The 27,407-nt window shown below is 42.2% G+C and overlaps 1 protein-coding gene across 1 annotated transcript in view; it reads left to right on the top strand.

The window, feature by feature from the left end:
* col4a6 (collagen, type IV, alpha 6) overlaps positions 1-26,480 on the top strand; it is a 108,593-nt gene extending 82,113 nt beyond the window's left edge. Inside the window, exons 13-48 of the mRNA XM_080519176.1 lie at positions 33-86; positions 195-257; positions 341-385; positions 484-537; positions 1,084-1,153; positions 1,676-1,786; positions 1,866-2,015; positions 2,269-2,310; positions 3,241-3,324; positions 3,868-4,025; positions 4,118-4,300; positions 4,398-4,581; positions 6,195-6,239; positions 7,697-7,768; positions 8,762-8,869; positions 9,977-10,195; positions 10,277-10,435; positions 12,807-12,977; positions 14,185-14,328; positions 14,452-14,574; positions 15,389-15,570; positions 15,667-15,730; positions 15,824-15,898; positions 16,530-16,637; positions 16,747-16,854; positions 16,935-17,006; positions 18,017-18,136; positions 18,242-18,358; positions 19,195-19,356; positions 19,444-19,542; positions 19,648-19,800; positions 19,911-20,027; positions 21,351-21,542; positions 22,506-22,677; positions 22,768-22,882; positions 23,912-26,480. Of these exons, the coding sequence (XP_080375302.1) occupies positions 33-86; positions 195-257; positions 341-385; positions 484-537; positions 1,084-1,153; positions 1,676-1,786; positions 1,866-2,015; positions 2,269-2,310; positions 3,241-3,324; positions 3,868-4,025; positions 4,118-4,300; positions 4,398-4,581; positions 6,195-6,239; positions 7,697-7,768; positions 8,762-8,869; positions 9,977-10,195; positions 10,277-10,435; positions 12,807-12,977; positions 14,185-14,328; positions 14,452-14,574; positions 15,389-15,570; positions 15,667-15,730; positions 15,824-15,898; positions 16,530-16,637; positions 16,747-16,854; positions 16,935-17,006; positions 18,017-18,136; positions 18,242-18,358; positions 19,195-19,356; positions 19,444-19,542; positions 19,648-19,800; positions 19,911-20,027; positions 21,351-21,542; positions 22,506-22,677; positions 22,768-22,882; positions 23,912-24,172 (4,356 nt within the window). The 3' untranslated portion in view covers positions 24,173-26,480. The remainder of the gene's footprint in view (positions 1-32; positions 87-194; positions 258-340; positions 386-483; positions 538-1,083; positions 1,154-1,675; positions 1,787-1,865; positions 2,016-2,268; positions 2,311-3,240; positions 3,325-3,867; positions 4,026-4,117; positions 4,301-4,397; positions 4,582-6,194; positions 6,240-7,696; positions 7,769-8,761; positions 8,870-9,976; positions 10,196-10,276; positions 10,436-12,806; positions 12,978-14,184; positions 14,329-14,451; positions 14,575-15,388; positions 15,571-15,666; positions 15,731-15,823; positions 15,899-16,529; positions 16,638-16,746; positions 16,855-16,934; positions 17,007-18,016; positions 18,137-18,241; positions 18,359-19,194; positions 19,357-19,443; positions 19,543-19,647; positions 19,801-19,910; positions 20,028-21,350; positions 21,543-22,505; positions 22,678-22,767; positions 22,883-23,911) is intronic.
* Positions 26,481-27,407: the final 927 nt, after the last annotated feature.

The raw sequence follows: 27,407 nt of genomic DNA, 5'->3' as shown, positions 1-27,407 counted from the left end.
GAAGGTCACCTTCTTCTTTATTCGTCTCAAAGGGGGAGGCTGGTTACAAAGGAGTCCGAGGATACCCCGGAAGTCCTGGTCGACCCGTAAGCCCCCATATTCTTTATTTCATTTTCCAATTTTGCTCACCGCATTACACATTCGAACTCTTTTTTAATTTTTTTTTTATTAAAATAAATAAACACTGTTTGCAGGGACCTTTCGGCTTTAGGGGGGAATACGGAGAAAAGGGTATCCCTGGATACCCTGGAGCAAGGGTGAGTGAGGTAACCCATTCCTCTCTCGTTTGGCCCGTTTTATCGCTCTTCTGTGCTTTGATGTCTTTGATTATCTCCGACAGGGTCCACCGGGCTTCAACGGACCCCCGGGTTCACCTGGACAGCAGGTGAGGCATCAAGAAACCGCATGATGATGATGATGATGGTGCACATCTTCTATATGAACGTGGGTGTTGAATTTAAAGTGCTTTGATCTCTGACACAGGGGTACAGAGGGAGCCCGGGTTTCCCCGGCCAGCCGGGATACATCGGACCCAAGGTAAACACTCACAATGCACAAAATTTTACGTTTAAAAAAAAATTGTTTCCACTAAATGCTTATGAGTAGAGTGCAGGTATTGGTGCAACTATGCAAAATACGACGCAGCACATCTTCACTGTTAAACTGCGGAGTCATTTTCTGCAAATGCTGAGAACATTTCACATTTTTTAAAAGTTTCACCACACTGCAATGTGTAATGCAATGTGTAAAGAAAAAAAGAAAAAAAAGTGCTAAATATGTATGTATAAGTTGCATTTTGTCGCATTTAGACGAAGCTAAGGCTTTTTTTTTTTTTACCTATTTATGGTTTTATGCTAAGCTAATTTAGCATTATTGACAATTAACTATCACCAAGAAAGTGTTTTATCCTTTTTTTTTAAAAAGGTACATGTATTTGTTTCAGTGCAGTGCTACAAGTATTTTTTAATAGTTGTAATCTTGATTGACGTTTAAATGTTTTTAACAAATAGGTTTTTCGTTCACTGGTATAATATTTAGTCGTTAAACTGTTTTGTTTTGGGGGTTTTTTTTGTTTTGTTTTAGGGGGACCAGGGAGATCCTGGACTTCCAGGACCTCCAGCTTATGTTAGTGATAGTGGCACAGCTGTTCAAGGTAACACACACACACACACACACGCTTATTAAAACTCCTGCATGCAAAGCAACATAAAACAATGTGTACTGTAATGGCACAATAACCGGAAAACATCCTGTTGACGTCGTTGAAATCACAGAAATTCAACTTGCCAACACGGCACCTGCATTTTGGGAAGATCAAAGTTAAATAATAATATTATTTGTACCGTATTTAATCCAATACCCACATTATATAGAAGATCTCCGGTCGATGCTGCGGGTCCATGACATCATACAACCTCCTCAATACATTTCTCACAGGAAATCGGTATACTATTTCATAAATTCTCCCTTTTTATCAAAATGAAAGTACCTTGATGGCAATAATACATGACGTTATTAACTGTATTCTTAATTGCGATATTGAGATTGATGCTGCTGGGATCCTTTTCCCTCAAGCATTGGAAATACTAGTAGAAGGGGGGATACTCTATATGCAGCATTTTCGGCCGTTTCAATGCTTTTATCAACTTTAACCTCGTCGCCGCCTCTTGTGCAGGATTACCAGGCGACCCGGGGTCTAATGGCTACCCAGGACCCCGCGGTGACCAGGGGCCTCCAGGGTTTCAGGGACCTCCAGGACCGCCGGGAATAGGAGGAGGCGGTACAGGTGGCGTATCCAAAACCCGCATGGTTTCATAAATTCCACTGCAGAAACCGGAATTTCTGACTGAATTCCACACAAACAGGGCGACCGGGACTCCCAGGTTTCCCGGGGACCCCGGGCCCGAAAGGAGAGAGGGGCGGCCAAGGCATTCCGGGCTACGGCACCGAAGGACGCCCCGGTTCCCAGGGACTTCCTGGAGCCGCCGGCCCTCCGGGACCTCCAGGTCCTACTAGTAAGTATATACAAAGTTTTACAACGATCTTTTCCAATCCCCCCCACAGGTGGAGCTGTCAATTTATCTTTATTTAAATTTTTTTTTTTTAATTTGTATTGATTAGAGACATGACTTCTCAGTAACGCAGTCGTCCACCTCTGGCAGGGACGAGTAGAACGTAAACTAAAAGCCGTCCTCCGGGTCGCATGAGTTCACGGGTAGACTTTTTTTTAAAAAACGTTCTGGTTGACTGACTTTGCTGTCCTCCAAGGATCCTCCGAACAGCCCTGCGTCATCTATCCTGAGCCCAAAGGTCAGTCTGACAGGTCCCCCCCCCCCAGCCATAATTGCTTTGGTCGCCCAATATTTCACCCTGCCCAAAAGCGACTTTCACAAAAAAAAAAACAGCAACTGCCCCCTTTCAGCAGGCAGTATCTACACTGCCAACATGCTTATTTTTTTATTTATTTTATTTTTTATTTAATCTCCGCTCTGTCCTCTGCGTACCGAGCGGAGGCTGCCGGCGCGCTTCCACACTTGGATTTTGAGGAACCCTCGACTCCAAGCTGCTTTTCTCTTCGCCTCTTGGCCACAAGGTGGCGCCTGCTGTGGACGCGATTCACTGATTTTACAGGGACTCTCATGCTTGGCAGCAGCATTTTATTTATTTTTTTTATTTTTTATTTTTTTGCAGCTTTGCACAAATGCATTAAAACACACAAAAACTCACACACACAAAAAAAAAAACCAGCATTTGACTGTTTGGATGTGTTGTGTTTGTGTGTTTTCTATTTATCTGGGTCGGTGCCAAACTGCTCTGCATGCTGCTTGCGGCGAGGAGCTCCTAGACCGCTGCGGTCCATGTAAAATCACTGAATTGGTTCATGCTGAATAAAGTGCTCTCGCCTGGCAGCAGCTCCAACCTTCTGTCAAACCCGAACAAGCAGAGCGACTAACCCTGATTTCCCCCCGCCGCTGCTCTTTGCACTGCTGGTTTCACACAGTTCCTCTTTGAACGTCGAGACGGGAGAACGTCGGACGTGAACTGGTCCACCAGTGCAAATTTCAGCTTCAGACGGGGCGGGGCGGGGGGAGTCAAATCTAAGAACGGCACACTTTGTTCTCAAGATATGTTGTGTCTGTGAGATGTACCTTTAATAGAGCTAACGCTGCCTGTTTGTGTGTGTGTGTTTGTGCGTGGTTGTTTTTCCGTCTGTTCTTCTTCGTAAAGGCACCTCACCAGGATCACCGACGAGTTACCCCGGAACTCCTGGGAACCCCGGCCCCCAAGGGCCCCCGGGGAACACAGGCTTCAAGGGATACAGAGGTACTCGCACACAAATGAAGCGTAGAATTGTACAGTAATCTAAGGTTCACCGTTGGGGTTCCACAGGGTTCTGTGTCGGGACCCTTGCTTTTCTCACATTATACGTTATCCTGCTGGGAACATGATCCGGAAACACTCGATTAACTAACACTTGTTATGCAGACGATACACAAGCGTGTTTGTCTCTTTAACACCAGAGCTCTTTCAACACGCTTTCAGCTCTCCTCCTGCGGTAGACAGGAGTTTAGCCTCATGGTAACCACAGCTTGCAGGCTCGGTAAGCGAGACGATTGCAGCTGCTTTCGTCGATCACAATGAGCAGTGCCGACACGTTTTCTTCATTACTCGTAACCGCGTTTATTTTTATAATTGTAATTTGGCCGAGAGTCTATCGTGTCTTATTCCCAAAAGCCGTCAGAATTCCAAACACTCTTCCCATATTGGAATCGCAACTCAGCCCCCATCGGAAACTCTCGTATTGACAAATACCCTCACTCTTTAAATAAAAAAATCTCATTAACCCCCCCCCCCCCCCCCCCACAGGCGACCCTGGAGACTGCGCCTGTCTCGGAGGAGGCTCCTCGGGGTTGCCCGGGTTACCGGGATCCCCCGGGTCCAACGGCAGCCCCGGCTTTCAGGGACGAAAGGGCGAGCCCGGCGACGGCGGCTCCCCCGGCCTGAGCAACGCCCCCGGCCCTTCCGTGAGCACCGTTCAGAGAGATTTCCCCCAAGGATTTAAAAAACTGCAAATCGTCAGGGTTTTTTTTTGTTTTTGTCGTGTCCCTGGGTTTAGGGTGGCGCCGGACCGAGAGGCGTCTCCGGCCGCAAGGGAGAGAAGGGCACCTCGTTCTATCCCACCCTGGGTTTGGGGGTGAAAGGCGAGCTTGGAGCTCCTGGACCCAGAGGACCCACCGGCGAAACGGGAAAACCCGGCAGGGATGGACTCCCCGGGTTCCCCGGAGGCCCCGGACCCCCGGCAAGTAGCTGAAGGAAACTTCTACAAGAATCTCAATCCGGAGCAGGTCGGTTTGAACCTTTCCCCTCCCCCCCCGCCATGTTGTTCTCGCCTGCAGGGCGACGCCGGCGTCGGAACGTACGGAGAGAAGGGATTCCCAGGCTACCCGGGGTCCAAGGGGCGCCCCGGCGCCTCCGGCGATCCGGGGCCCGGTTACGGCGGAACGCCCGGTTTCCGCGGCGAGCCCGGCGACCCCGGCATACCGGGGCTACCGGGGCAACCGGGTTTACCCGGACAGAGAGGTAAGCGGCGATGCGGCGGCGCGGAAAAGGAAACGACGGGTGATGTGTGTGTCGAGGGCGCGTGAGAAAGACGACGCCGGTCGGTTTCATAACCTCCTCGTCCCGTTGATCAGACGCTACCGAGGGACAAAACGTCTTACCGTTAGATTATATAATATTCCTATATTCCTAATTCCCCCCCCCCCCCCACCCCCCTTGCTCTTCATGCCTCCGCCGCAGCGGCTCACCCACATGATTAATGGTCTCCATTAATGTGCTTCTTCTGCCGCCAATAATCTATAATCCGTAAACTGCTTTGTTAGTGGACTGATTGAGGCGCAAGTGACGACGTCGCGATCGCTGATTGCGTAACAACCACTGTGCTTCTTTAGTCTCAGAGGGAGGCGGCGCCGCTGGCCTCAAAGCAAGACGTCCCATTGGCTGGTCGCCAATTTAAAACAGTCATTTGCTGGTTTGTTTTCTTGCTGAGTGACGAAAAAATACTTCAGACGACTGGTGATGTTAACGTTTACGATCATTATAACATTTAGAATTTGGCTGGACTACTTTTAGGAGTTTTTTTGATTTAGCTATTAGTGTTTGTGAACGGATTTCTTTTTTTAAAGGTCCTTTTTGTATATTTTTATTGCTTTTCTGCATTTAAACTAATAAAATTCACCAAAGGGAAAAAAAAAGTGAGGCTTATTGATAGAAAACGACATTTTCCACATTTCAGAAATGGTGACATTAACTGCAGTGCACTGATTTGACCACCAGGGGTTCCACTGGAGTATAACTTACCTTCGGGATCATTTCACAGATGTAAAAAAAAATAAAATCTAAAGATAATTTCTACATTTGGACCTGTTACTTGATTATGTTATATATATATGAGCCAGCCTTCTATATTTTTTAAATAAAAGGACAAACAATCAACATAAAAACCCACTGCGAGTTGTAATGCACATGACGTGAGGCGTAATGTTGACATTCCAGAGAGTTTATTCAGATTTCGGGTGTTTTTTTTCATGAGTTGTAAAAGGATAGTTTAATAAAAAGTGAACTTCTCGATGATATGGGAACATTTATTATCTATTAGTGCGCTATTACTTTGCCCACTTCACGTATATCTTAGATTTCTTGCCAGCGCTCGCCTCTCTGAGACTAAACGACACAAAGACTGAAGCAGCAGCTCTCCGCTTACCTCCAGTGTGAATGTGCGCTCTCACACCGCAGGACTGGATGATTTCGCTTTTATAATACGAAGGTTATTGTCGCTCAAGGGAGCGGAGAGAGAGAGAGAGAGTGAGAGAGAGTGTCTCTCTCTCTCTATTCGCTCTTTCTGATGGTAATAACCTGGATTGGAAGCATTTTTTACGATGAAGCATTTTGATGAGCTTCTGCCTTGAATGAGCCTATGAATGGAAGTGATTTGCTGTTTGTCTGTTTGATGAAGAAAAAAAAAAAAAAAAAAAAGATTAATGCTTTACCGGCGCATGCAAATGACCCTGACTGGCTTTGTATGCTGCCATCTCTTCCTGTCTCTCTCTCTCTCTCTCTCTCTCTGTCTCTCTCTCCATCCATCCCTCCATCTCTCTCTCTCACCTCCCCCCCGTGCACGTGTATCCGTCCAGGTGAAAACAGCTGTGGAGGGGTTAATGGCGCCGGAGAGGGACCGGGTGGGTAACAGACTTTCCTCGTCGAGGATTCTTGTAGCCTTCGTTGTGAAGGGGAGCCCAGAAACTGGTGGATTCATGAAATATCCCGCAAAATATTGAATTATAAGGAAATGTAGAGGTAATCGTCTGGTTTTAAACAATCAGACGAGATTTTTAATGTGCACGTAAAACGGGCTCAGAGCCAATCTACTCAGGAATTAAACATTACTGAAGATGTTCAGCGCGTCAGTGAGGAAATAATGTGTTCACAATGCAGGGGATTTATAAAAACGTGCTATAACGCTCAGAAACAGCATTTGTTTTAATCCGTCAAAAGAAAAAGTTTAAAGAAAGTAAGATAATTTTTGGATTAAATGGCATTTTAATGTACTTTCAACTAATTCATGCCATCACACGTATATTTTAATGTTTGAGTTAAACGGGAAAAATGGCGACTTTAGGATTTCAATACTCGGGTTGACGTGTTTGCATTGTGAACAACGTTAAAAAAAAGAAAGTTTTGTGGCGGTTGCGAGCGGTGAGCGTCAATTCGGCCCGCCTTGCGTCGTGCGATCTCACCCAGAGGATTATGGGTAAGGGGGCGAGCGGTGAGCGTCATGTCGCACGACGCAAGGCGGGCCGAATTGACGCTCACCGCTCGCCCCCTTACCCATAACCCTCTGGGTGAGAGACCTGGATCCTAACAACCGGCACAGTTAAAAAAAAAAATGTTAATATGGGATAATATTCGATGCGTGTTACAAACTCCTTCGACGCAAGTATTCATGGCAAATGTAGTCGTCCTGGCAACAACCGGCTCCCTGTCAATCATTTGTTCATGGCGGCCTTGATGGAAGCCCCCCCCCTGACCCCCCCCGCTGCGTTTCCAGGGGCTCCATTCAGGCCCGGCCAGTGGATGATTGACGGCTGCTGGTTGGAAACCCTCCTCTTCCTCCAGTCGAAGCTGCTGAAGCCTGGCGCATGTTTTCAAATCCTGCCTCTGCTGAAGTGCTTTTTAACCAGTGAAGGGTGGGGCAGGTTAGGGGGGGGGTTGGATCGTGGGGGGGGGGAGGGGGGCAACAAACACGTTAACCTCTTTTAATTTTCAATCATCAAATTTACAAAATTCTTGACTAACAATATTTGACAATTCTGGAATTAACACGTTTAATTAAAAAGCAGGAAGTGACGTGAACGGACGCGACAGACAATCAGTGTGGTTGTTGACATGAACGGATATTTCGTCTCCATAGTGAATATGCACCAGTCCTGGTAAATCGCTCCTGCAGAAGTGTTTATGTAAGAATGATTGAATTAATAATGTTTTCCACCCTGTTTTCACATGTATTTGCTTTAAACACAGAGAAATACAGTTGTTTTGTTAGTCCCAGCAGGTGTGCGTTTTGTATTTGCGTCGTTAAAATGTGTAATGAAGTGTGAGATGCTAACCTGTGTGACGCCGCCGCCGCCGCCGCCAGGCCAAGTGCTTCCTTGTTCCATACCTGGCGAGGTCGGATATCCCGGTGTTCCCGGTCGACCCGGAAGACCAGGTACACCTTTGACCTTTTACGACACTTTTCAGTGGTTTTGACGGTTTTCCTGTTGAGGTTGACTTTTTTTGAAAGTCTAATTTAGAGAATTCTCTATCAAAAAGTCCAATGTGTTCGTTTTTTTGTTAGAAAAATACATTGTCTGTTTATTGTCGTCCTTACAAACTGTTTTAATTCAGATTTTTTTTCATCAATAAAATACTATTTTAGAATTAGAATTACAATTTGAATTGTGCTTGAGTTGAATGACAGTTAAACTCATTTTAATGGGTAAGAATATGTTGGAAAATGTAATTTCTATTGAAAAGACATTCAGAATTAGGTCACATTTTTAAATTTTAAAGAAGAAATGCCTGGAATGGCTTAAAAACATAAAGAATAAAATGTCAGTATGATGCTTCAAGTCATAATTACTTGTAAACTTATTAAGTTAAATTAAAATGAAGGAATATTATATTTTAAAACATAATGTTTCTAACATATTTTATTGTAACTGTAGTTTTAAGTTTTAAACTTAGAAATTTCAAAATGTTACAGGTTTTTTTTAGCCCAAAAAACTATAGTTAAGATGTTGAATTTAAAATCAAAGTTAATTGTTTATCAATGTTGAGATTAAAAAGTAATTAATTTAAAGTAGAAAATTACATTTTAAAGTTGGACTATTTAGAATAAGTTGAAATTGTGGAGTGGAATCTAAATATTTGTAGTAGAATTCTTTAAAGAAGTAATAGTCATTCTAAATATAGAAATTCTGAGCAAATAAAATTTTGATAATACATTTTTTTTTTTTAAAGGGAGATTTTAAGTGTAAAAACCTGAATAATTGAGCACAATATTGTCGAGATACAGAAAATCAATTGTATATATTATATATTTCCTATAGTGTGGCTTTAACATGCAATAATAAAAATCTGACATTCGTTTAATAAGAGAGGAAATAAAAACAGTGGTTTAAAGTGGACTTTTGAGGCTGAAGCTGCGATTTTCACTCAGGCAACAAGGGCCAGCCCGGATTCCCCGGAGGACCCGGATCTTCAGGGTTTAATGGAGCCAAAGGAGAGCGAGGAGACCCCGGCTTTGGAGGCCAGCCTGGACCTCAAGGTGAACCTTCGTCTGGCCGTCAGGAGAAAAAATAAATAAATAAGCCTCTGACCATTACGATAGTAGTTTAGTCCTCAATGTTTCTTTAACTATTTAAATTATTATATTGTTTTAGTTCCCATTTGATCACTTTTCACTTTAATCTGTGAAAAGCGCTTTAGAAATAAACTTTACTTACTTCTCTCTGTTTCAACTCATTAAAGTTTTGTTTTCGTTTTTGGTTTTTTTGAGAGTTGTGACCTTTAACCTTTTATTGTGGGAAGGGAAAAGATTTGCCAACTTCTTCATTTCTTTAAAGATAAACTTTAGTAAATAAAATTAAAAAATGGACATAAAATATGTACTAAATTACAAATAAAAAATTTTAAATACTATTTTAGTAACAGTAATTAAAGCTATTCCAATTGTGAATAAATAGGTGTAAATTTCAGATGCATGAAACAATACAATTTCTTGAAATTGAAAAATAATTATATAATCCTTAACATCAAGTAGGGAATCATAGTATTAATGTTAAACATCCCAAAATACAGGGTTGATGGATTTGGTGGAATTCCAAATAAATACTGTTTAAAAGCCAAAAACAAATCATTAATCCAAGAAAAAAAAAGTTGTATACATTTTGTGATTACATTGATGAAACGTGGTGTTCTTTTTTCTTTTTTCCTTTTTTTCTTTTCTTTTTTCACCTTTTTTCTTTTCTTTTTTTAATGTAGTGCTGTTCTTTTTCTTTTTCCCTTTTTTTGCTTTTTTCTTTTCTTTTTTCCCTTTTTTTTTTTTGCTTTTTTCTTTTCTTTTTTCCTTTTTTTTCTTTTTTTCTTTTCATTTTTCCCTTTCTTTTGCTTTTTTCTTTTCTTTTTCCCCCTTTTTTAATGTGGTATTGTTCTGAATACTCAAGTAAAAATGTCTCACAGTGGGACCATCAGGTCAAAGGCTCCTTTTCCAATAATAATAACAACAATAACAATAATACCAATAATAATAATACCAATAATGATGATGATGATAATAATAACAATAATACCAATAATAATAATAATATCAGAATATTTTCTCACTTTTGGGAGCGTCGTGGTCTGAACACGGTCTTTCCACCGCCTCTCCCAGGTTTCCCCGGACCCCGGGGAGATCCCGGCCTCCCCGGCGGCCCCGGCGGTGGCTACGACGGCGGCAAAGGGAAGGACGGCGTCCCCGGTCGCCCCGGAGCCAAGGGCCAGCCCGGAGAGGTTCTGGGAGCCACGCCGGGATCCCCGGGGCAGAACGGCTTACCTGGAACCCCGGGGGACAAGGGCCAGCCGGGGACTCCCGGAGGACCCGGAGGACCCGGTAAGTCCTGAGACCGAGGGGGGGAAGGAGGGCGGGGGGAAGAAATCAAAAGGTGTGTAACCGTCTCCGTGCCTCCGCCAGGTCAAGATGGCCGCCCGGGTTTCTCCGGGCTGAAGGGGGAGGCCGGAGTCGACGGCCTGCCCGGGATCTCCGGCGCTCCCGGACCCCCCGCAGAGCTGTCCAGGGGGGTCCCCGGCCGGCCCGGACTCCCCGGCCCCAAGGGGCTCAGCGGACCTCCAGGTGAGGGCGGAGTCAAGACTGACCCTTCACCCACTGGGTCTTATTTTGGAACATTTATCCCCACGTCCTGTTCAAATTCCGTTTCCCTCCCCCTCCATCAGTGTCGGTTCATCCTCCTTGTTCTTGTTGTTTGATCCAAACTCTGCATCACCCAAACGTGTGTCTTCTTCTTCTTCTTCTTCCACTTCTTCTTCTTCTTCTTTCTTCCCTTCACACCACCTCCCTCCTCCGTTTTTATCTCCATCCATGCTCTCATCCCTCCATCCTTTCCCTCTTGGTTGTTGGGGGGTCACTCGCTCTAGGCTGCCAAGGTGAGACACTCTCTCTCTCTCTCTCTCACTCTCTCTCTCCATCATCCATCCCCCGTCTCATCCGCTCCATCCTTTTGCTTCCATCCCTCCGTCCTCTCGCTCCGACTCTTAACTGCCTGCGCCGAGTTTCTCATCTGCGCTGCAAAGCAAATGTCCGTCTCCGTGATGTGATCTGGTTTTTTTTTTCGTGCGAAAAACGACCGACGGAGTTTGAAAACGATTTAACGACGCAGCAAAAGTTCATTTCATTCAATTCGACTCTTTACTTCTGAGTGAGTGACGGAGCGGTGCGTCCAGTAATAGGAAAGCTCACGCTGAGGCCTTGTTTACTCCACGACGCTTTCAAGTGAAAACACGCTTTGAAGTGAAAACACGCTTTGAAGTGAAAACGTTTTGTTTACACGACAACCGAGCCGCTTGAAAACGCAACTTTTTGAAACGCTGCTGCCGCGGCCGTCGCAGTTAATTCTTCCGCACATGTGGGGAAACGGATATTGTCAATATTCAACACCTCGTTCCTCTTAATCTCAGAAAAAGCGACAAATATCATGGTTGTTTTTGTTGTTCTTGCGGAGATTAAAACCCCCTGGCGAGTGAAAATGGGACTTTTTTTTCCCATAAAAAACAAGGAAAACTAAATTTAATAGACAGAAATGTCCCTTTTTCACTCGCCCAGGGGACGGAAACCCGCTGTCTCTGAACAGAAACTCTGGGAGCCACAAAAACAGTATGTCAATATCAATATTTTAATGGCAAATCAACAATCCCAGACGTCTTAGATGTCCATCATTTTATTTTTATGCGTCATTTATCGACTAGTTCTGGCTGCCGAATAGACGTCCAGATTACAGTGTGGACAGACGGACGGTTCCTGGACGTCATTGGCTCAGCGGGTAGCATGTGAACTCCGGTGTTTTCAAAACGTTGCCATGTAAACACAAAACCTGTCTGAATTGAAAAGGCAAACATTTTTCATTTTCACTTGAAACGTCGCGGTTTAATCGTGACCTCGAGCTCATAGGTCCACGAATGCATCACTGATACTGTGGTTATTGTTAAATTAATAAAAAAATATATCATATCGACTGCAAAACTGTTTTCATATGTGAAGGGAAAAAAAACAACAAAAAAACAAAAACGGGTCACATGATGGCGGATCTTTACTCGTCGCCGTTAAATAAGTTGTGACCAAAGACGGACATTTTCTTTGTGAGAGATGAAAACACTTTATATGTCTGTTGATTTCATTTATTTATTTATTTATTAAATTTTCTTCCCTCGCGGCAGAACTAACATTGTATTTCATTCTAACCAGTGTCGGACGTGTTTTTCCCCCCGAATTCACTTTAACAGGTTTGAGTGGCAGCAGCATTATCGGCATAACCGCTTAAGACTAGAAGCTTTTATTTTATTTTTTTTCTGCGCTCTTAAAAAATTCATTTTCACCACATCCGTACAAAAATGTGTTGAAAATAATTTTTTTTAAAGAATGTAAACAGTAGCTGCTAGCGTGCTATAGGATGCGCTAATTCAGCCTGGAATTGCACTTAAAAAAATAAAAAAAATAAAAAAAATGATATGCGTGACGTTGAAATCCTCCCCTTGTTTTATTTGAGCGACATTAAGCCCCAATCTGTTCGGTGATTTTTCTAATCTGAGTGCAATTGCAGCCTAATTATAGCAGCGAAACAATGTAAAGGAAGAAATGTGATTACATTGTCTGCTATTGGCTAGTGTGTGTGTGTGTGTGTGTGTGCGTGTGCGTGTGTGTGTGTGTGTTTATAATTCAGAATAATAACGACTAAAGCTAATTATTCTGTTTGAGGTAAGTTTACTTGAAATAAAAAGAAGGGTAAGTTTCTTTTTTTTAATTATTATTATTATTATAAAAAAAGTTTGTTTGTTGTTTTGGTTGTGGTTGATGTCGGTCGATAATCTCAGATCAGTTTATAACAAACGACTTTGATCAATATTTCTATAAAGATCCGTACTTGAGGCTCAGTGTCCCACTAAATCCCTCCCTCTTTCTTTTCGCCGTCGCTCCGTCCGTCACCCGCCAGGTTTCCCCGGTCGTAAAGGAGACAGGGGAGACCCGGGGTTCCCGGGACCCGCTGGGATGAAAGGGACCCCGGGACTGCCCGGCACCCCGGGGACACCGGGGCCCAGGGGACCCCCCGGACCTCTGGGACCAGGAACGAGAGAGGGGGTCCCGGGAATACCAGGGGTCAAAGGTAGGCTGCTGCTGCTGGGCTTGGTGTCGACCGATGAAGTCTCTGTGACCACTAGGGGGCCAAAAGAGGGAAAATAAGACGTGACGAGAAAAAGTAGAAGTCAAATAGAAAAGTCTGTGAGGGACTTTTACAGGAAGCAGAAGAGATCAAGCTGTTATTTGTTGATCATTTGTGTTCCTAGCGTGGCTTTTGTAACCTGTTCTGTTGTGGTTTTATTACACTGGCGTTGCAACTTTTGTATTTGTGTTGTAGCTTTTGTATTTGTGTTGTAGCTTTTGTATTTGTGTTGTAGCTTTTGTATTTGTGTTGTAGCTTTTGTGTTTGTGCTGTAGGTTCTGTATTTATGTTGTATTTGAGTTGTATCTTTTGTATTTGTGTTGTAGCTTTTGTATTTGCGTTGTAGCTTTTGTATTTGTGTTGTAGCTTTTGTGTTTGTGCTGTAGGTTCTGTATTTATGTTGTATTTGTGTTGTAGCGTTTGTATTTGTGTTGTAGCATTTGTATTTCTGTTGTAGCTTTTGTATTTGTGTTGTAGCTTTTGTATTTGTGTTGTAGCTTTTGTATTTGTGTTGTAGCTTTTGTATTTGTGTTGTAGCATTTGTATTTGTGTTGTAGCTTTTGTATTTGTGTTGTAACTTTTGTATTTGTGTTGAAGCTTTTGTATTTGTGTTGTAGCTTTTGTATTTGTGTTGTAGCTTTTGTGTTTGTGCTGTAGGTTCTGTATTTATGTTGTATTTGTGTTGTAGCGTTTGTATTTGTGTTGTAGCATTTGTATTTCTGTTGTAGCTTTTGTATTTGTGTTGTAGCTTTTGTATTTGTGTTGTAGCTTTTGTATTTGTGTTGTAGCTTTTGTATTTGTGTTGTAGCATTTGTATTTGTGTTGTAGCTTTTGTATTTGTGTTGTAGCTTTTGTATTTGTGTTGTAACTTTTGTATTTGTGTTGTAGCTTTTGTATTTGTGCTGTAGATTCTGTATTTATGTTGTATTTGACTTGTAGCTTTTGTATTTGTATCGTTTTCTCTGTTTTTATGTTGTAGCTTTTGTATTTGACTTTTGTAAAGCAGCTTTTGTGTTCGTGTTGTAGTTTTTATATTCAGACTGTTGCTTTTGAATTTGTGCTGAGGTGTGCCTTTGTGTCTGCCGAGTTTTTGATGTGTGTGTTTAGCGTTGGCATTTCTGGACCGCTGACCTCTGCTGTGTTCGCTCAGGTGAGCGAGGTTTCCCCGGAGTGATGGGCTTCCCTGGACTTCCTGGTCGGCCTGGTTCTCCGGGATTCCCTGGCGGTAAGGGACTCCCTGGGGGGCCGGGAAGAGATGGATACTCTGCAGGACCTGGATTCCCGGGGCAGAAAGGTAAGAAGAGGATTTCGGTTCAGAATCAGACCTGCTGCTGTCGGTGGGTGTCGTCAACGATGCAAACGAGCCAAGCCAGATGTGTATCTCACACCTAGAACCACGTGTTTTCCCCGCACACAGGTGAGAGAGGATACCCCGGACCTCCCGGATTGCCTGCTATTCCTCGTCCATCTGAACGTGTGGCCAGCGGAGAACCCGGAACCCCCGGACCGAGCGGTTCACCTGGCTTCCCCGGGCCCAGAGGTGACACACATTCACTTTTCTGTCGGTGGTTTGTCAGTCCGTGACATTTAACTTGTTTGCTCAGAACCCTTTTGTTAATTCAAGTTCAGAGGATAATCTGAGCTACATTGTAGTGGGTATAGTATAAGCCTCTGGTTATCTAGAAATAAAACATTTCTATTTAAAATAAAGAATAGGCCAGATATTATAACAATCTGTTTTCTTATTTGTTAAGGAAGTGGTCCCATTGTTTAATTTAATTTAATTTAATTTAATTTAATTTAATTTAATTTAATTTAATTTAATTTAATTTAATTTAATTTAATTTAATTTAATTTAATTATCTTATCTTATCTTATCTTATCTTATCTTATCTTATCTTATCTTATCTTATCTTATCTTATCTTATCTTATCTTATCTTATCTTATCTTATCTTATCTTATCTTATCTTATCTTATCTTATCTAGTTTATATTGCTTAATTTTCTTTAATTTAATGCAATTTTATTTCATTTCATTCTGTTTTATTTATTTATTTTCTTATTGTTGATTTAATTTTTTTTTTTTTTCCCGGTTCATTTTCTGTTTGACTTGTCTTCATAAAAATATTTCACTTTAATTTATTCCCGTATCCTCTGTTGACCTACACGTTGTCTCACCTCATAATGTTTTTTTTTCCATTATTGCTTTCACCACATTTTTTCTTTTTTATTTCTTTTTTAAACAATTCTTTGTTAAACGCAGTATCGACGTCTCTAAATTCCCAGTAAATATATGTAGTAGTAAACCGATCTGCTCTCGTAACCGGGCGATCGCCACGCTCTTATTTTTGCAGGGGACAAAGGTCTGCCGGGTCTCCCTGGTCGCCAGGGTCTGCCTGGACTTCCTGGTTTTGCGGAGCGGAGTAAAGGGCAGCCCGGCGATCGCGGGTATCCCGGCCAGCCGGGGACTCCGGGCTTCCCGGGACCCAAGGGAGAAGCTGGAATCATGGGATTTCCCGGCTCATCTGGAGAAAGAGTAAAATAACACACACACACACACACACACACACACATATAGCAAGTTTGAAGAGTGGGAAAAAAAAAACAAATGTCCATTTTCTGGCTTTTTCAGGGCGACGAGGGTGCGCCTGGTTTCCCTGGAAACCCCGGAGAGGCTGGAAGACCCGGCGGTCGAGGTGAGTGCAGCCGTCGGCTCCAAAGAATTCAGCGGAACCTTTGTTAAAAAAACGGCGTTTATCCTTGAAACGTGGCGGCGTTGTGTTGCTCAGGTCCACCCGGAGACAGCTTCGGTTACCCGGGAGGACCGGGGGCTAGAGGCATCCCAGGAAACCCCGGCATCCCAGGTACGACTACTTTACTTTCCGTGGTTGTTTTTGACTTTTTGAATTAAAAATGGCAAAACAAGGAACAAACATATAAAGCCTTCGTATTGACGTATTCCATATAGTTTCAACATGTACTTTATATTTTTCTGTGATTTTAATTTCCTCCACCTGAATTAAAAATTGCGTATTGTTACCCACGTTTACATTTTAACCCCTTAAAGACCAAATAGACGCAGGAAATTGTACACGTGTCATGTAAAAGTACCAAGAACCTTGTCTTTAAGGATACTGTATGTACTGTGAGCCTGTTGTAGATGTAACGAACAATTCCAACACCTTTGTGTCAAAGGGTTAAATTCCTTTTATCTTGCGTATCGTTACTCCCGTTTACATTTTAACCCCTGAAAGACCAAATAGCCGCAGGAAATTGTACACGTGTCATGTAAAAGTACCAACATCCTTGTCTTTAAGTATACTGTGAGCCTGTTGTAGTTGTAACGAACAATTCCAACACCTTTGTATCAAAGGGTTAAATTCCTTTTATCTCTGTCTTTGGAGTATCTAATGTCAGAATATGTTGGGTTTTTGTTATTTTTATTTTTTGTTTGCGTTCCTTATTATCCTCAACGTGTCGTATTTAACTGTTCAGGTGGTCGCGGGCTTGACGGGCTCCCCGGCGACAACGGCTTCTCGGGAAGTCCGGGTTTCCCCGGCACCAAGGGGGCTCCTGGCGAAGGAGGGCGTCCCGGAATCAACGGTGGGGAAAACGAATCCGGAGGAAATGTTCGGGGGGCTGTGAGCCATCGCTGTACCCCAATGGCGGCAAGGGTTTTTTTGTTTTTTTTAACTTCTGATTGTGAATGCAGGAGCTCCCGGTTTCCCTGGGGCCAAGGGTCAGAACGGATTCCCAGGGAGAAGCGGAACAGATGGGACTCCTGGTTTCCCCGGTGGTCCTGGAGGTCCTGGAGCCAAAGGTGAAGTATAATGTATAATATAGTGTATAATGTGAGTGGAACGATCAGTCAAACATGTTAACAATAGTGCGTCTTCTCAGGTCTGCCTGGACCTCCTGGTTTGGATGGACTGAACGGCCTTGGCGGACCTAAAGGTCTTCCTGGAACTCCAGGTGACGACGTCCGTTTGGTCCAAAGTGGCGTTTGTAGAAATGTCACCAATAGCGTACCGCCTTGGAGAGAGGCTCCCAGTTCAAGTGTTCATCAAAAAAACATTTTGGACGGCAGTTTCAAGAACTGTGGCCACATTTTCATTTAATTAAATTTTTTTGACTTGATTTCAGATATGAATGTTCACGGCGCACCAGATAACCAAAGATATTTCACCACACGAACAGTGAATAATTACAATATACTCAGTTAGCGAATTAATATTGAATTAATTTAAATGTCAGAACTATTATGACACATTATTATGATGAAAAGCTATCAATAAATTACTTTTTTAAAAATAATTAATGATATGTAATGTAGAATAAATATAATAAAGTTGTTTGACCATATCAAATTATACATGTATATTCAGTATGTCACACGCAATTCCTGAAATGTCCACTAGGGGGTCAGGTCGTCAGGATGGCAGGAATGCTGTACCTGAATGTAAATATTACTTTGGTCTGGCATTAAAAAAATATTGACTTTTTCTCCTCAGAAAAATCACATTCTGGGAAAAACCAGTCAGTTTCTCCAGGTTTTTTTTTTTTGTGGTTTCAATTGAATCCAGTCCATATGACACAACGTGCCCTTGTCACAAAAAACAAACAAACAAATAAACAAAACAAGAAAAAGGCTGTGAGAAGTGAAGATTATTAAAAATGCACGAACGTTTCCGTGGCTTGAGCTTTAGAAGCTTCAATAGAGTGAATTTATTAACTTTTACCCACATTTTATTTACTTATTTATTTATTTTTATTTTTTGCATTATCTATTAGTTTTTTTGGAGTGTTTTTAAATGTACGGTGCCTAAAAAGTCCAAATCCGTGTTCCGGTCTCCCCGTCCGTACTTTATAAACAACTATCTTCCTTATGCCGATTTACTTTTGTGTATTTTTATTGTTTATAAATCAACGTCTTACAGTTTCACGTGCGCCCGCCTCGAGTTGACGCTTGTGTTCCTGTGCAGGGGGAAGTGGTGGAGGCCGACCCGGTGCCCCTGGTATTCCCGGCGCAAAGGGCGAGAGGGGCGTGTCCTACCCCGGAGTGCCGGGCTTCCCGGGACCAAAGGGGGAGAGAGGAGATCCAGGTGAGGTCCGGCTTCAAGCCGAGAGGAAGAGACTCGAATTTGAGCGTCGCTTTTAACGACTGCGTTGTTTGTTTCCCCCCCCCCCCTCCCCTTCCTGTGCGTCAGGCGGTCCTGGACGCAGCGGGGTCCCGGGTCGGTCTGGACCCCCGGGTGATACCTACGGATTAAGCTCCCCGGGACCTCGGGGAGACCCGGGTCTCCCCGGACTGGACGGCGAATACGGTAAAGGAAGATCAGTATCGCCTATAATAAGCTTTAAATTGAGCGTTTTTTCCTTTGTGAAGATGAAAAGGTCTTTATTTGAGCAAAAACCAAATAATTCCTCCCTAAAATGGCTACAATCTCAACATAACGTGCATTTATTTGTATTTGTGTTTATTTATTTCATTCAAAAGTAATAAGAGGAGAATTTATTAATGTCCAACTTTCTAATTATTTACAGTTTTACAGATGTTTCTGTGCATTTTACGTACAGTATTTACAACAAACCATCATTTTTGTGTTTCATGTCACATTATTTATGTCCAAATCTAAGTTTTACACTCTTTTTTTCTTTTCTTTTTTAAACAGTGTAGCTTTTATACGTTTCTTGAACTCCAGTAGAGTTCCTGACTCTTTTCGATCCTTTCAAATTAAAGTGACTTTCTCTTTTTTCATAGTGACGTTTAAGGGAAGTTTATGGTCCAAAATAATAATAATAATAATAATAATAAATTTTATTTGTAATGCATTTTACATTTAAAGGATCTCAAAGTGCATAAAAAAAAAAAAATAATAATAATAATACATTTTATTTGTAATGCATTTTACATTTAAAGGATCTCAAAGTGCATCAAAATAATAATAATAATACATTTTATTTGTAATGCATTTTGCATTTAAAGGATCTCAAAGTGCATCAAAATAATAATAATAATACATTTTATTTGTAATGCATTTTGCATTTAAAGAATCTCAAAGTGCAAAAGAGAAAAGAAAATAAAATACGATTCAAAAGGAGGGAAATGCAGTGAAACGTCCCCCGTTCAGACCGTCTTGTCCTCTCGTCCCTCCACCAGGCTTCCAGGGTCCTCCAGGTGCTGCGGGTCCCCCCGGTCCAGGCACGGCCCAGGGCGACAGAGGGGACAATGGGCTCCCGGGTTTCCCGGGCTCCCCCGGGAGGAAAGGGGAACCGGGATTCCCTGGAAACCCCGGACTCCCCGGCAGCCCCGGATTCAAAGGCGAGTTGACGAGAAGTGTCTTTTCTTTGTATTTTACGGCGACGGCGACAGGAAGTCAAACCTTTTTTCATTTGCTGGGTTCTCCAGGACTGCGCGGTGAGACCGGCTTCAGCGGGGGTCCGGGACAGAAGGGATTCCCTGGTGACCCCGGATACTTCGGAGGAAATGGACCAAAGGGGTTGCGAGGTACAAAATAAAATAAAAGATCTCCGGCTTGTGAAGAAGGAGAACCGTGGAGTGGACCGCCCCTCACACATCTCCCTCTTGCCCCCCCCCCTCCCCCCCCTGCAGGACCCCCGGGGCGGAAGGGTCTCCCCGGACTCACCTTGCCGAGGCCACCAGAAGAGTTCCGGCGACCGTACGGAGACCCGGGCTACCCCGGTGAAACGGGACTCGCCGGTACTCCCGGAGGGCCCGGTATCTCCGCTGGTCTTGGACGCCCGGGTGAGAAACAACCGCCCCCCCCCCCCCTCCCCTCCCCCTAGTGGAGTTTATTTTGAAATCCTCAGTTTCCTCTGTTTCAAACTAAAGGTTCACGCGTGTGTGTCCCGCAGGTGCAAAGGGTCGTCCCGGAGCCGTCGGCAAACTGGGCCGGACGGGGTCCGGCGGTACTCCCGGGCCCCTCGGTGACGCCGGACCTCCGGGTTTCCCGGGGCCTTCTGGAGAGCAAGGTGAGGAAAGGGGGGGCGTCGTTTCTCACACAAGACTACTTTTATTTTGGAAAAACAAAAAACGCGACAACAAATCCAACTCTGTCGTCTGTCAAAAGAAACGCGTAGGGTTTGTAGGGTCTCGTTCTCCCGCGTGTTGCTTTATGACAAAAAAAGAACGACGACACCCTCTAGTGGCCAAACGTGAAAACTACATTGTTTACAGCATTTTTTTCCCCAAAACCTTCTGAAATGAAAGCACAAGAAAAATGTGTTATTACTTATACATTTGCATATCATATATAACCAAATACGATATATTCAGTCTGACGAATACATTAAAATATTCTGTGCAATTAAACTTTAGGGACTGTAACTGCTGCTGATGCTTTTAAAAACCCACATGGAAAGAACCTATATAAACATATAGGTTTTAATATAGGTTTTGAATCCATGTGACATGTATAAAATTGGCCATTTTCATATATTTTATGTACATATAGGTACCTATATGCACAAATATGTGCATATATACGCATATATGTACATAAAATATAGGAAAACGGCCAATTTTATATATGTCACATATATTCAAAACCTATATTAAAACATATATGTTTATATAGGTTCTTTCCATGTGGGATGGGCTATATATATATATATATATATATATATATATATATATATATATATATATATATATATATATATATATATATATATATATATATATATATATATATATATATGTGGAAATAAAGAAGCAGTACAGGAGACCTATATGGCCTGTATATTCACATATATGCACCTCAATTTTGCCTATATATGGCATATATATGCATATATGCAGCATATATGTGCATATATGCAGCATATATATTGTCATATATATGCAGCATTTATGTGCATATATGCAGCATATATATTGTCATATATGTCCATATATGCAGCATATATGTGCATATATGCAGCATATATATTGCCATATATGTGCATATATGCTGCATATAGGTTTCATATATGTGCATATATCCTCATATAGGTTCTTTCCATGTGGGAAGTCATTTTCATATTAATGTTGTAATGCAGTTATTTAAATATAAGATATTCCTCTTTATTTTTTGTACCTACATGTATTTTTTTTTACATTTATTTTTTTTTAACCCACATCTACAGTGTACTCGCACACGCATATTTCATTTATATTCAATTATTTGTTGATTTATCAAAATAGAGTCACTGAAAATGACATCAAAATCACATTTTATGCAACCAGGAGAACGTACGACTTGATTTTATGATTCCAGAGTGTTTAACTTGTGTTTAATCTGCCCTGTTCTCCAGGTCTCCCCGGTTCCGTGGGCCGCCCCGGCATCCCCGGCAGCGTGGGCCGCAGCTCCAGCATCGGCTACACGCTGGTGAAGCACAGCCAGAACTCGCAGGTTCCCATGTGTCCGCAGGGCATGGCCCAGCTGTGGGAGGGCTACAGCCTGCTGTACGTGGAGGGGCAGGAGAAGGCGCACAACCAGGACCTCGGTATGGCGCCACGACGCTTTCTACCGCTTTGGTTCGGTTTGCTGTCAAAATAGGAAACTTTGTCGAGCCAAAGGCTTTATAAATTAGGATTTCCATTTTCTTCGCTTTCATCATTTGAATAAATAAGCAAAAAATAACAACTGGACACTAGTAATATAAAGTGAGCTTGATTTTTTTATTTTTTATTTTTTATTTTTTGAACACTCAACCTTTTATTGCACCGGTGGTTCTGTGCCTCTTTTTTAGTTTTACAGCGTTAGTTCTATCTGAAAGATTTCTCACATTTATTTGTGGTTTTATTTTATGGCTTTACAAATTCGGATTTCCATTTTCTTCGCTTTCATCATTTGAATAAATAAGCCAAAAATAACAACTGGACACTGATAACATAAAGTTAGCTGAAATTTTTTCATTTTTTAAAATTTTTGACGCGCAACCTTTTATTGAACTGGCGCTTCTGTGTCTTTTTTTCAGTTTTACATCGTTAATTCTACCTGAAAGATTTCTCACATTTATTTGTGGTTTGCAAAAAAATGAAAATTACAGTATGTTTATATGTCTTTTACATCTTAATCATGATTCTTGTTAATATATACACATTATTTCATATATTTCAGTTACATTGTTTAGTTTTTTTGTTTTCTTTATGCAACAAAAGATTTCTCACATTTATTTGTGGTTTTATTTTGTGGCTTTACAAATTCGGATTTCCATTTTCTTCGCTTTCATCATTTGAATGCATAAGCAAAAATAATAACTGGACACTGATAACTGTTGTTTGCAAAAAATTTACATTACAGTATGTTTATATGTCTTTTACATCTTAATCCGGATTCTTGTTAATATATACACATTATTTCATATATTTCAGTTGCGTTGTTGTTGTTTTTTCTTTGTTTTCTTTATGCAACAACTCAAACTTGGTTATTGATCGCGGTCCTCCTCCTCCTCCTCCTCCTCCAGGCCAGCCGGGCTCCTGCCTCCCCAGGTTCAACACCATCCCCTTCCTCTACTGCTCCCCCAACGAGATCTGCTACTACGCCAGCCGCAACGACAAGTCCTACTGGCTCTCCACCACCGCGCCCATTCCCATGATGCCCGTGGCCGAGGAGCAGATCCGACCCTACATCAGCAGGTACGGGGACGCCGGGGCAAAATCTGGAGTTCGCCAAGCTCCACCCCGCGGCTGCATGCGCTTTGAGCTTTTCGCCCTGATGTGTTCCAGGTGTTCGGTGTGCGAGGCTCCGTCTCAGGCGGTGGCCGTCCACAGCCAGGACCTGACCATCCCCACCTGCCCCCCCGGCTGGAGGAGTCTCTGGATAGGATACTCCTTCCTCATGGTAGGCCGCCAACCAAGTGTCATGGCCGCACAATTTTGTGCTTTCAAGCTATGGTGCATTTTTTTTTTTTATGTTAATTTAGTTAAAAAAATATATATATATATCAAGAATCAACCCGTGAAATGTTCTTTTGCCTTAAAAAATAGTTTTTGCATTTTTGTTTCAGGAAAGTTTCGCGTTTACACGGCAACGTTTTGAAAACAATTTCCGTTTACACACACACACACATAAAAAATATTGGCAGGTATGCTAAAAATGATGTAGTTAGCATGCCAGACTGCCGAGTGGAGCTGCTGGTTGTTTTGGGGATGAAACTACATACGTGTGAATGAAATTTTATTGGTATGACAGGCAACTTTGACTGGCAACTCTGGAGGAAAGATTTTTCTTTTTTTCCTTCTTTCTTCTAGAAAAGAAAGGAAAAAGGACAAAAAGGACAAAAAAGGAAGAACAAAAAGGGAAAAAGAGAAAAAAAAGAAAAATGGGATAAAAGAGGAAAAAAGAGGAAAAAATAAGAAAAAAGGAGGAAAAAGACAAAAAGGGAGAAAAACAGGAAAGATTTTTTCCTTTTTCTTCTTCTGGAAAAGAAAGGAAAAAAGAGAAAAAAGGACAAAAAGGAAGAACAAAAGGGGAAGACAAGACAAAAAAGTGGGGGGAAAAAGGAAAAATTAAGAGAAACGGAGAAAAAGAGACAAAAAAAGGAAAAAAAAAAACAGGAAAGATTTTTCTACTGAGCATGTGCAGAAGACCTCTCACTATGGCCGTGGAGTCACATCCCCAATTGCAAAATTAAAAAATTTAGTTTCCACGGAGACGGAATCGGGAGAAAACTTTTTGAAAACTTCCACCGTCGAGCTCCATTGTCTAAAAGTGGCGTTTTCAGTGCCTCCGAGTGCCGTTCTCATGAAACGAAATTTTTCACTAGAGAAAATTATTATAATTTTTTTTATTAAAGACTCCCCCCTCTGAATTCTCCCACAGGAATATTTTTTAAATAACCAAAACTTTCCGTCTTCCTCTCCACTGCAGCACACGGCGGCCGGCGCTGAGGGCGGCGGTCAGTCCCTGGTCTCGCCCGGCTCGTGCCTGGAGGATTTCCGCGCCACGCCGTTCATCGAGTGCAACGGCGGCAAGGGAACGTGTCACTACTTCGCCAACAAGTACAGCTTCTGGCTGACCACCGTGGATCCCAACCGGGAGTTCGTGTACCCGCCGGTGCAGGAGACCCTGAAGGGAGGCCAGGAGCGCTCCAGAGTCAGCCGCTGCCAAGTCTGCAGCAAGCTCTTGTAGTAGTTCCAGGTAAAAAAAAAAAAATCAAAGAGATCAAAGGGGCGACATCGGGAGGTGAATCACTAACTCACACTATTTTTTGGGGGGGAATAAAACGAGAGAGCGAGAGGCGATGATGGCGGAAAGAACAAAAAGAACACGTGACTGACTGAGAAGCTCCTCTCCTGCTTCGCTGATGGTTTCGCATTTAAGTCGAGCGCCGTCGTCTGGTTTTCTTTTGTTTTGTGTTTTTTTTTTTTAAATAAATGGTTTAATAAATAAAGAAAACCGAAGCTACAGGGGGGGGAAAGAGAAGGGCTCCAGTGTGATCGCTCTTCTTTAGGTTATCACTGACAATGGTGCTATTTGTTTGTTTTTGTTTGTGTCTGGCTTCTTCTTCTTTTTTTTTTTTTTTTTTTCTTCTTTTGTCGGAGAAGCACTCTCGGCTTCCTCGGGAAAAGCTCAACGCCGGCCGAAGATGTGTTTCGGATAAACCAGTTCGGGAGTCACTTGTGGAATTTTATTTTGAAGATCTTAACAGCGGCGTTATATTCCAAACCGGTTTAACCGAAGTAGACGTCAACAACACAGATTCTGCCTTCATTTCTCATTTTTAAACGAAAATGGTCGCCGACAGCTTATTTAAAAGGTTGCCACCATGGCTGCACCGACACACTTGCGATTTTTTTATTTTTTTTTGCATGTATAGTTACAATAACAAGTTGCATTTTCATGCATTTACCTCAAGGAAACAGGAACATTATTACTCCGAGTGTCAGCTCATGCTCAATCCTTTAAAGCGACAGTAACGTCTCTGATGTTGTCAGGCTGGAAACGGACTGCTGACTTAAAAATGACTCGTGACACCACCTTGTGGTAGAACGTTGTATTACAAGAATGAACCAGCTCCGGCTAGTTTCCTTGCATTATTTTAGGTTATATTTCTTTCCACCGTTTTGCAGGAATTACTGACTTGACATCAGTGGATTTTTAGACACTATTTATAAAAGTGTACATTTTTGTAGAATTCAGCTTCCGGTTCGGCTCAGTATTTTGTCAGTATTTTGTGTTTTTCCAAGACATTTTCACGCGTTAGATTTTTATATCAACCCCCAACTTCTAATGCAAACATGCGTATCTGCATTTTTCACAGTTTCTAGCACGTTTTCAGTACATCTGATAAAGGAATTGAGTTCGCGAATGAAAACGCACGACGCGTGTCACTTGTAAACATGCAAAAAAAAAAAAAAATACAAGTGCGGTGTTTTTATGTTTTTCTGTGTCCTCCTCACGTTTCACTATGTGACTCTTTGGTGCTACAAATCCCGCACGGTTCACTTGAAAGGCAAACAGTTAGGAAATCAATTCTTCATGAAGTTACAGCTAAAGACGGCACTTCTCTTTCTTGACAAACAACCTCACAGAATCTCCATAACGGCTCTAAATGACACTTAATGGCTGATATTGCACTGATGTGAACTCATATGGGTCAGAACAAACACATATTTCTCCAACACGCTCATGAATTGTGACCAAACTTGTACTTTTTTTTTTTTTTTTTACCAAATTTGCATGAGAAAATCAAAACAACACTCCCTCTGTGATTGTTACCTGTTGCTGTACATAGAGCTTACTGTATTTCTCAGTAAAACACGTTCGAGCAAGAGTCTATAATGCTGTTCGCTCCTGCCGTTTTCACTTTTTCTCATCTTTTTCGACTGTCCTTGGATGACAACGGCGGGGAAATGCACATTATTTCAGCCACACACGCGTCGAGGAACTCTGACCCACTGAATTGTGCAAAGAATACGTCGCAAACTGGTCAATTTGGTTTGGTACCGAGTAGAAAATGGTCGTAAATTCATCCTCGGACAGTGAAAGCTACTGCATGACTTGTAACCACTATGACCGACGGGTCTCTCTCTGCTGGCCTTTACGTTACATGTAACTTCCTCTGTTTTGTTGTATTGTCTGTATTTGTCGTTTTGTAATCTAGATTGTTAATATTTTACTGAAATCATGATACTACCCCGTGGTTTTATTTACTGAGTTTGGAGGGAATGGGAAGATGATGACGTGTACAATAAAGTTTTATTGGGGGAACAAAGAAAAGAAAAATGCCTTTAGGATGTTTTTATATGGAAAATATACTCGACGCTGATGATTTAACGGATGTGACGGTATCTTTCCCTCGCTTTCCTGCTTTTATGCAGCAGCATTCTGTACGTGCCTGCGTTGAAAAGAACTGCGGTTTTCCTCAAAGAGGATAAACACCAAACAACCAAACCAATTATCCCAACATGTCTGTTACCACAATGTGTATTTCTATGCTCACACACTTTGAAATAAAGTTACTGAGAAATCTTGTTTTTCTGGTGTGAGGAACTGGTATTGATTCAAATATAAATTCTGATTCGCAGTGTTTGAAAACACGTTTTAATCCACCTTCTGTGCAGATTTCACAGTGGATCACAGGGCGCTGGAGCCATAATGGTGTGTTTTTGGGACGGAATAGAGAAGAAATGCAGAAAACCCAGAAATAATTAAACCGATGATGTTCACTATGAGGCGACGGCACCAACTACTTACTGACGCCATACAATAACAGCAATGGCGGCCTCAGTATCATGACCCCCCCCAGTTCATATTCTCCTGGGACTTAGCGGTTCAAAAGTTGAGTCGCCATGACAACAATCCAACTTTATTTTCAAAACTATATTGTTATATATGCGCATCGCGTATGTGATCGACTAAGTTTGTCCTTTCAGAGACACCGTACACTCCACTGTTGTTGAGAGGAGCTAAAGCTAATGGAGGACACCCACCCGTATGAGAGTTTTATAGCAGTGCTCAGCGAAAGGAAAATATTTTTGCGAGATCCTGAGAAAGTTTTATGAGATCTTGAGATAGTTTTTTTTTTCTCCTCTTCTTATTTATTTTTTTTCTCCATGTCCCTTCGGGGACTCCGTAGAATATTGATTGGTTGGTTCCGAAAAAAAGCAATGTCCCCAATATAGTATGATTTAGGAAAAGTGATTCACTTGGTATTTGAAGAAAAAAAATATTACAATAACTGTTTAAATCTAATTTAGCTGGATATTGTGCAAATGAACAAGCACATCATCATAATAATTTGGTAAACAGATATTTTACAGACCCGGAAGTCGTGAGAGTGCGCGCTGTTACTTTGAAGGCCTGTCCCGGAAGTGTCCGCGGGCCCCGGAGGATCCGGTATCTCCGGTGACCCGCTTCAGGT

The sequence above is a fragment of the Blennius ocellaris genome (genome assembly GCF_963422515.1).
Source record: "Blennius ocellaris genome assembly, chromosome: 23".
In the NCBI taxonomy this organism is placed as follows: Eukaryota; Metazoa; Chordata; class Actinopteri; order Blenniiformes; family Blenniidae; genus Blennius; species Blennius ocellaris.
Note: the sequence above shows the minus strand (reverse complement) of the source record. Positions and strands in the feature narration are given on the sequence as shown.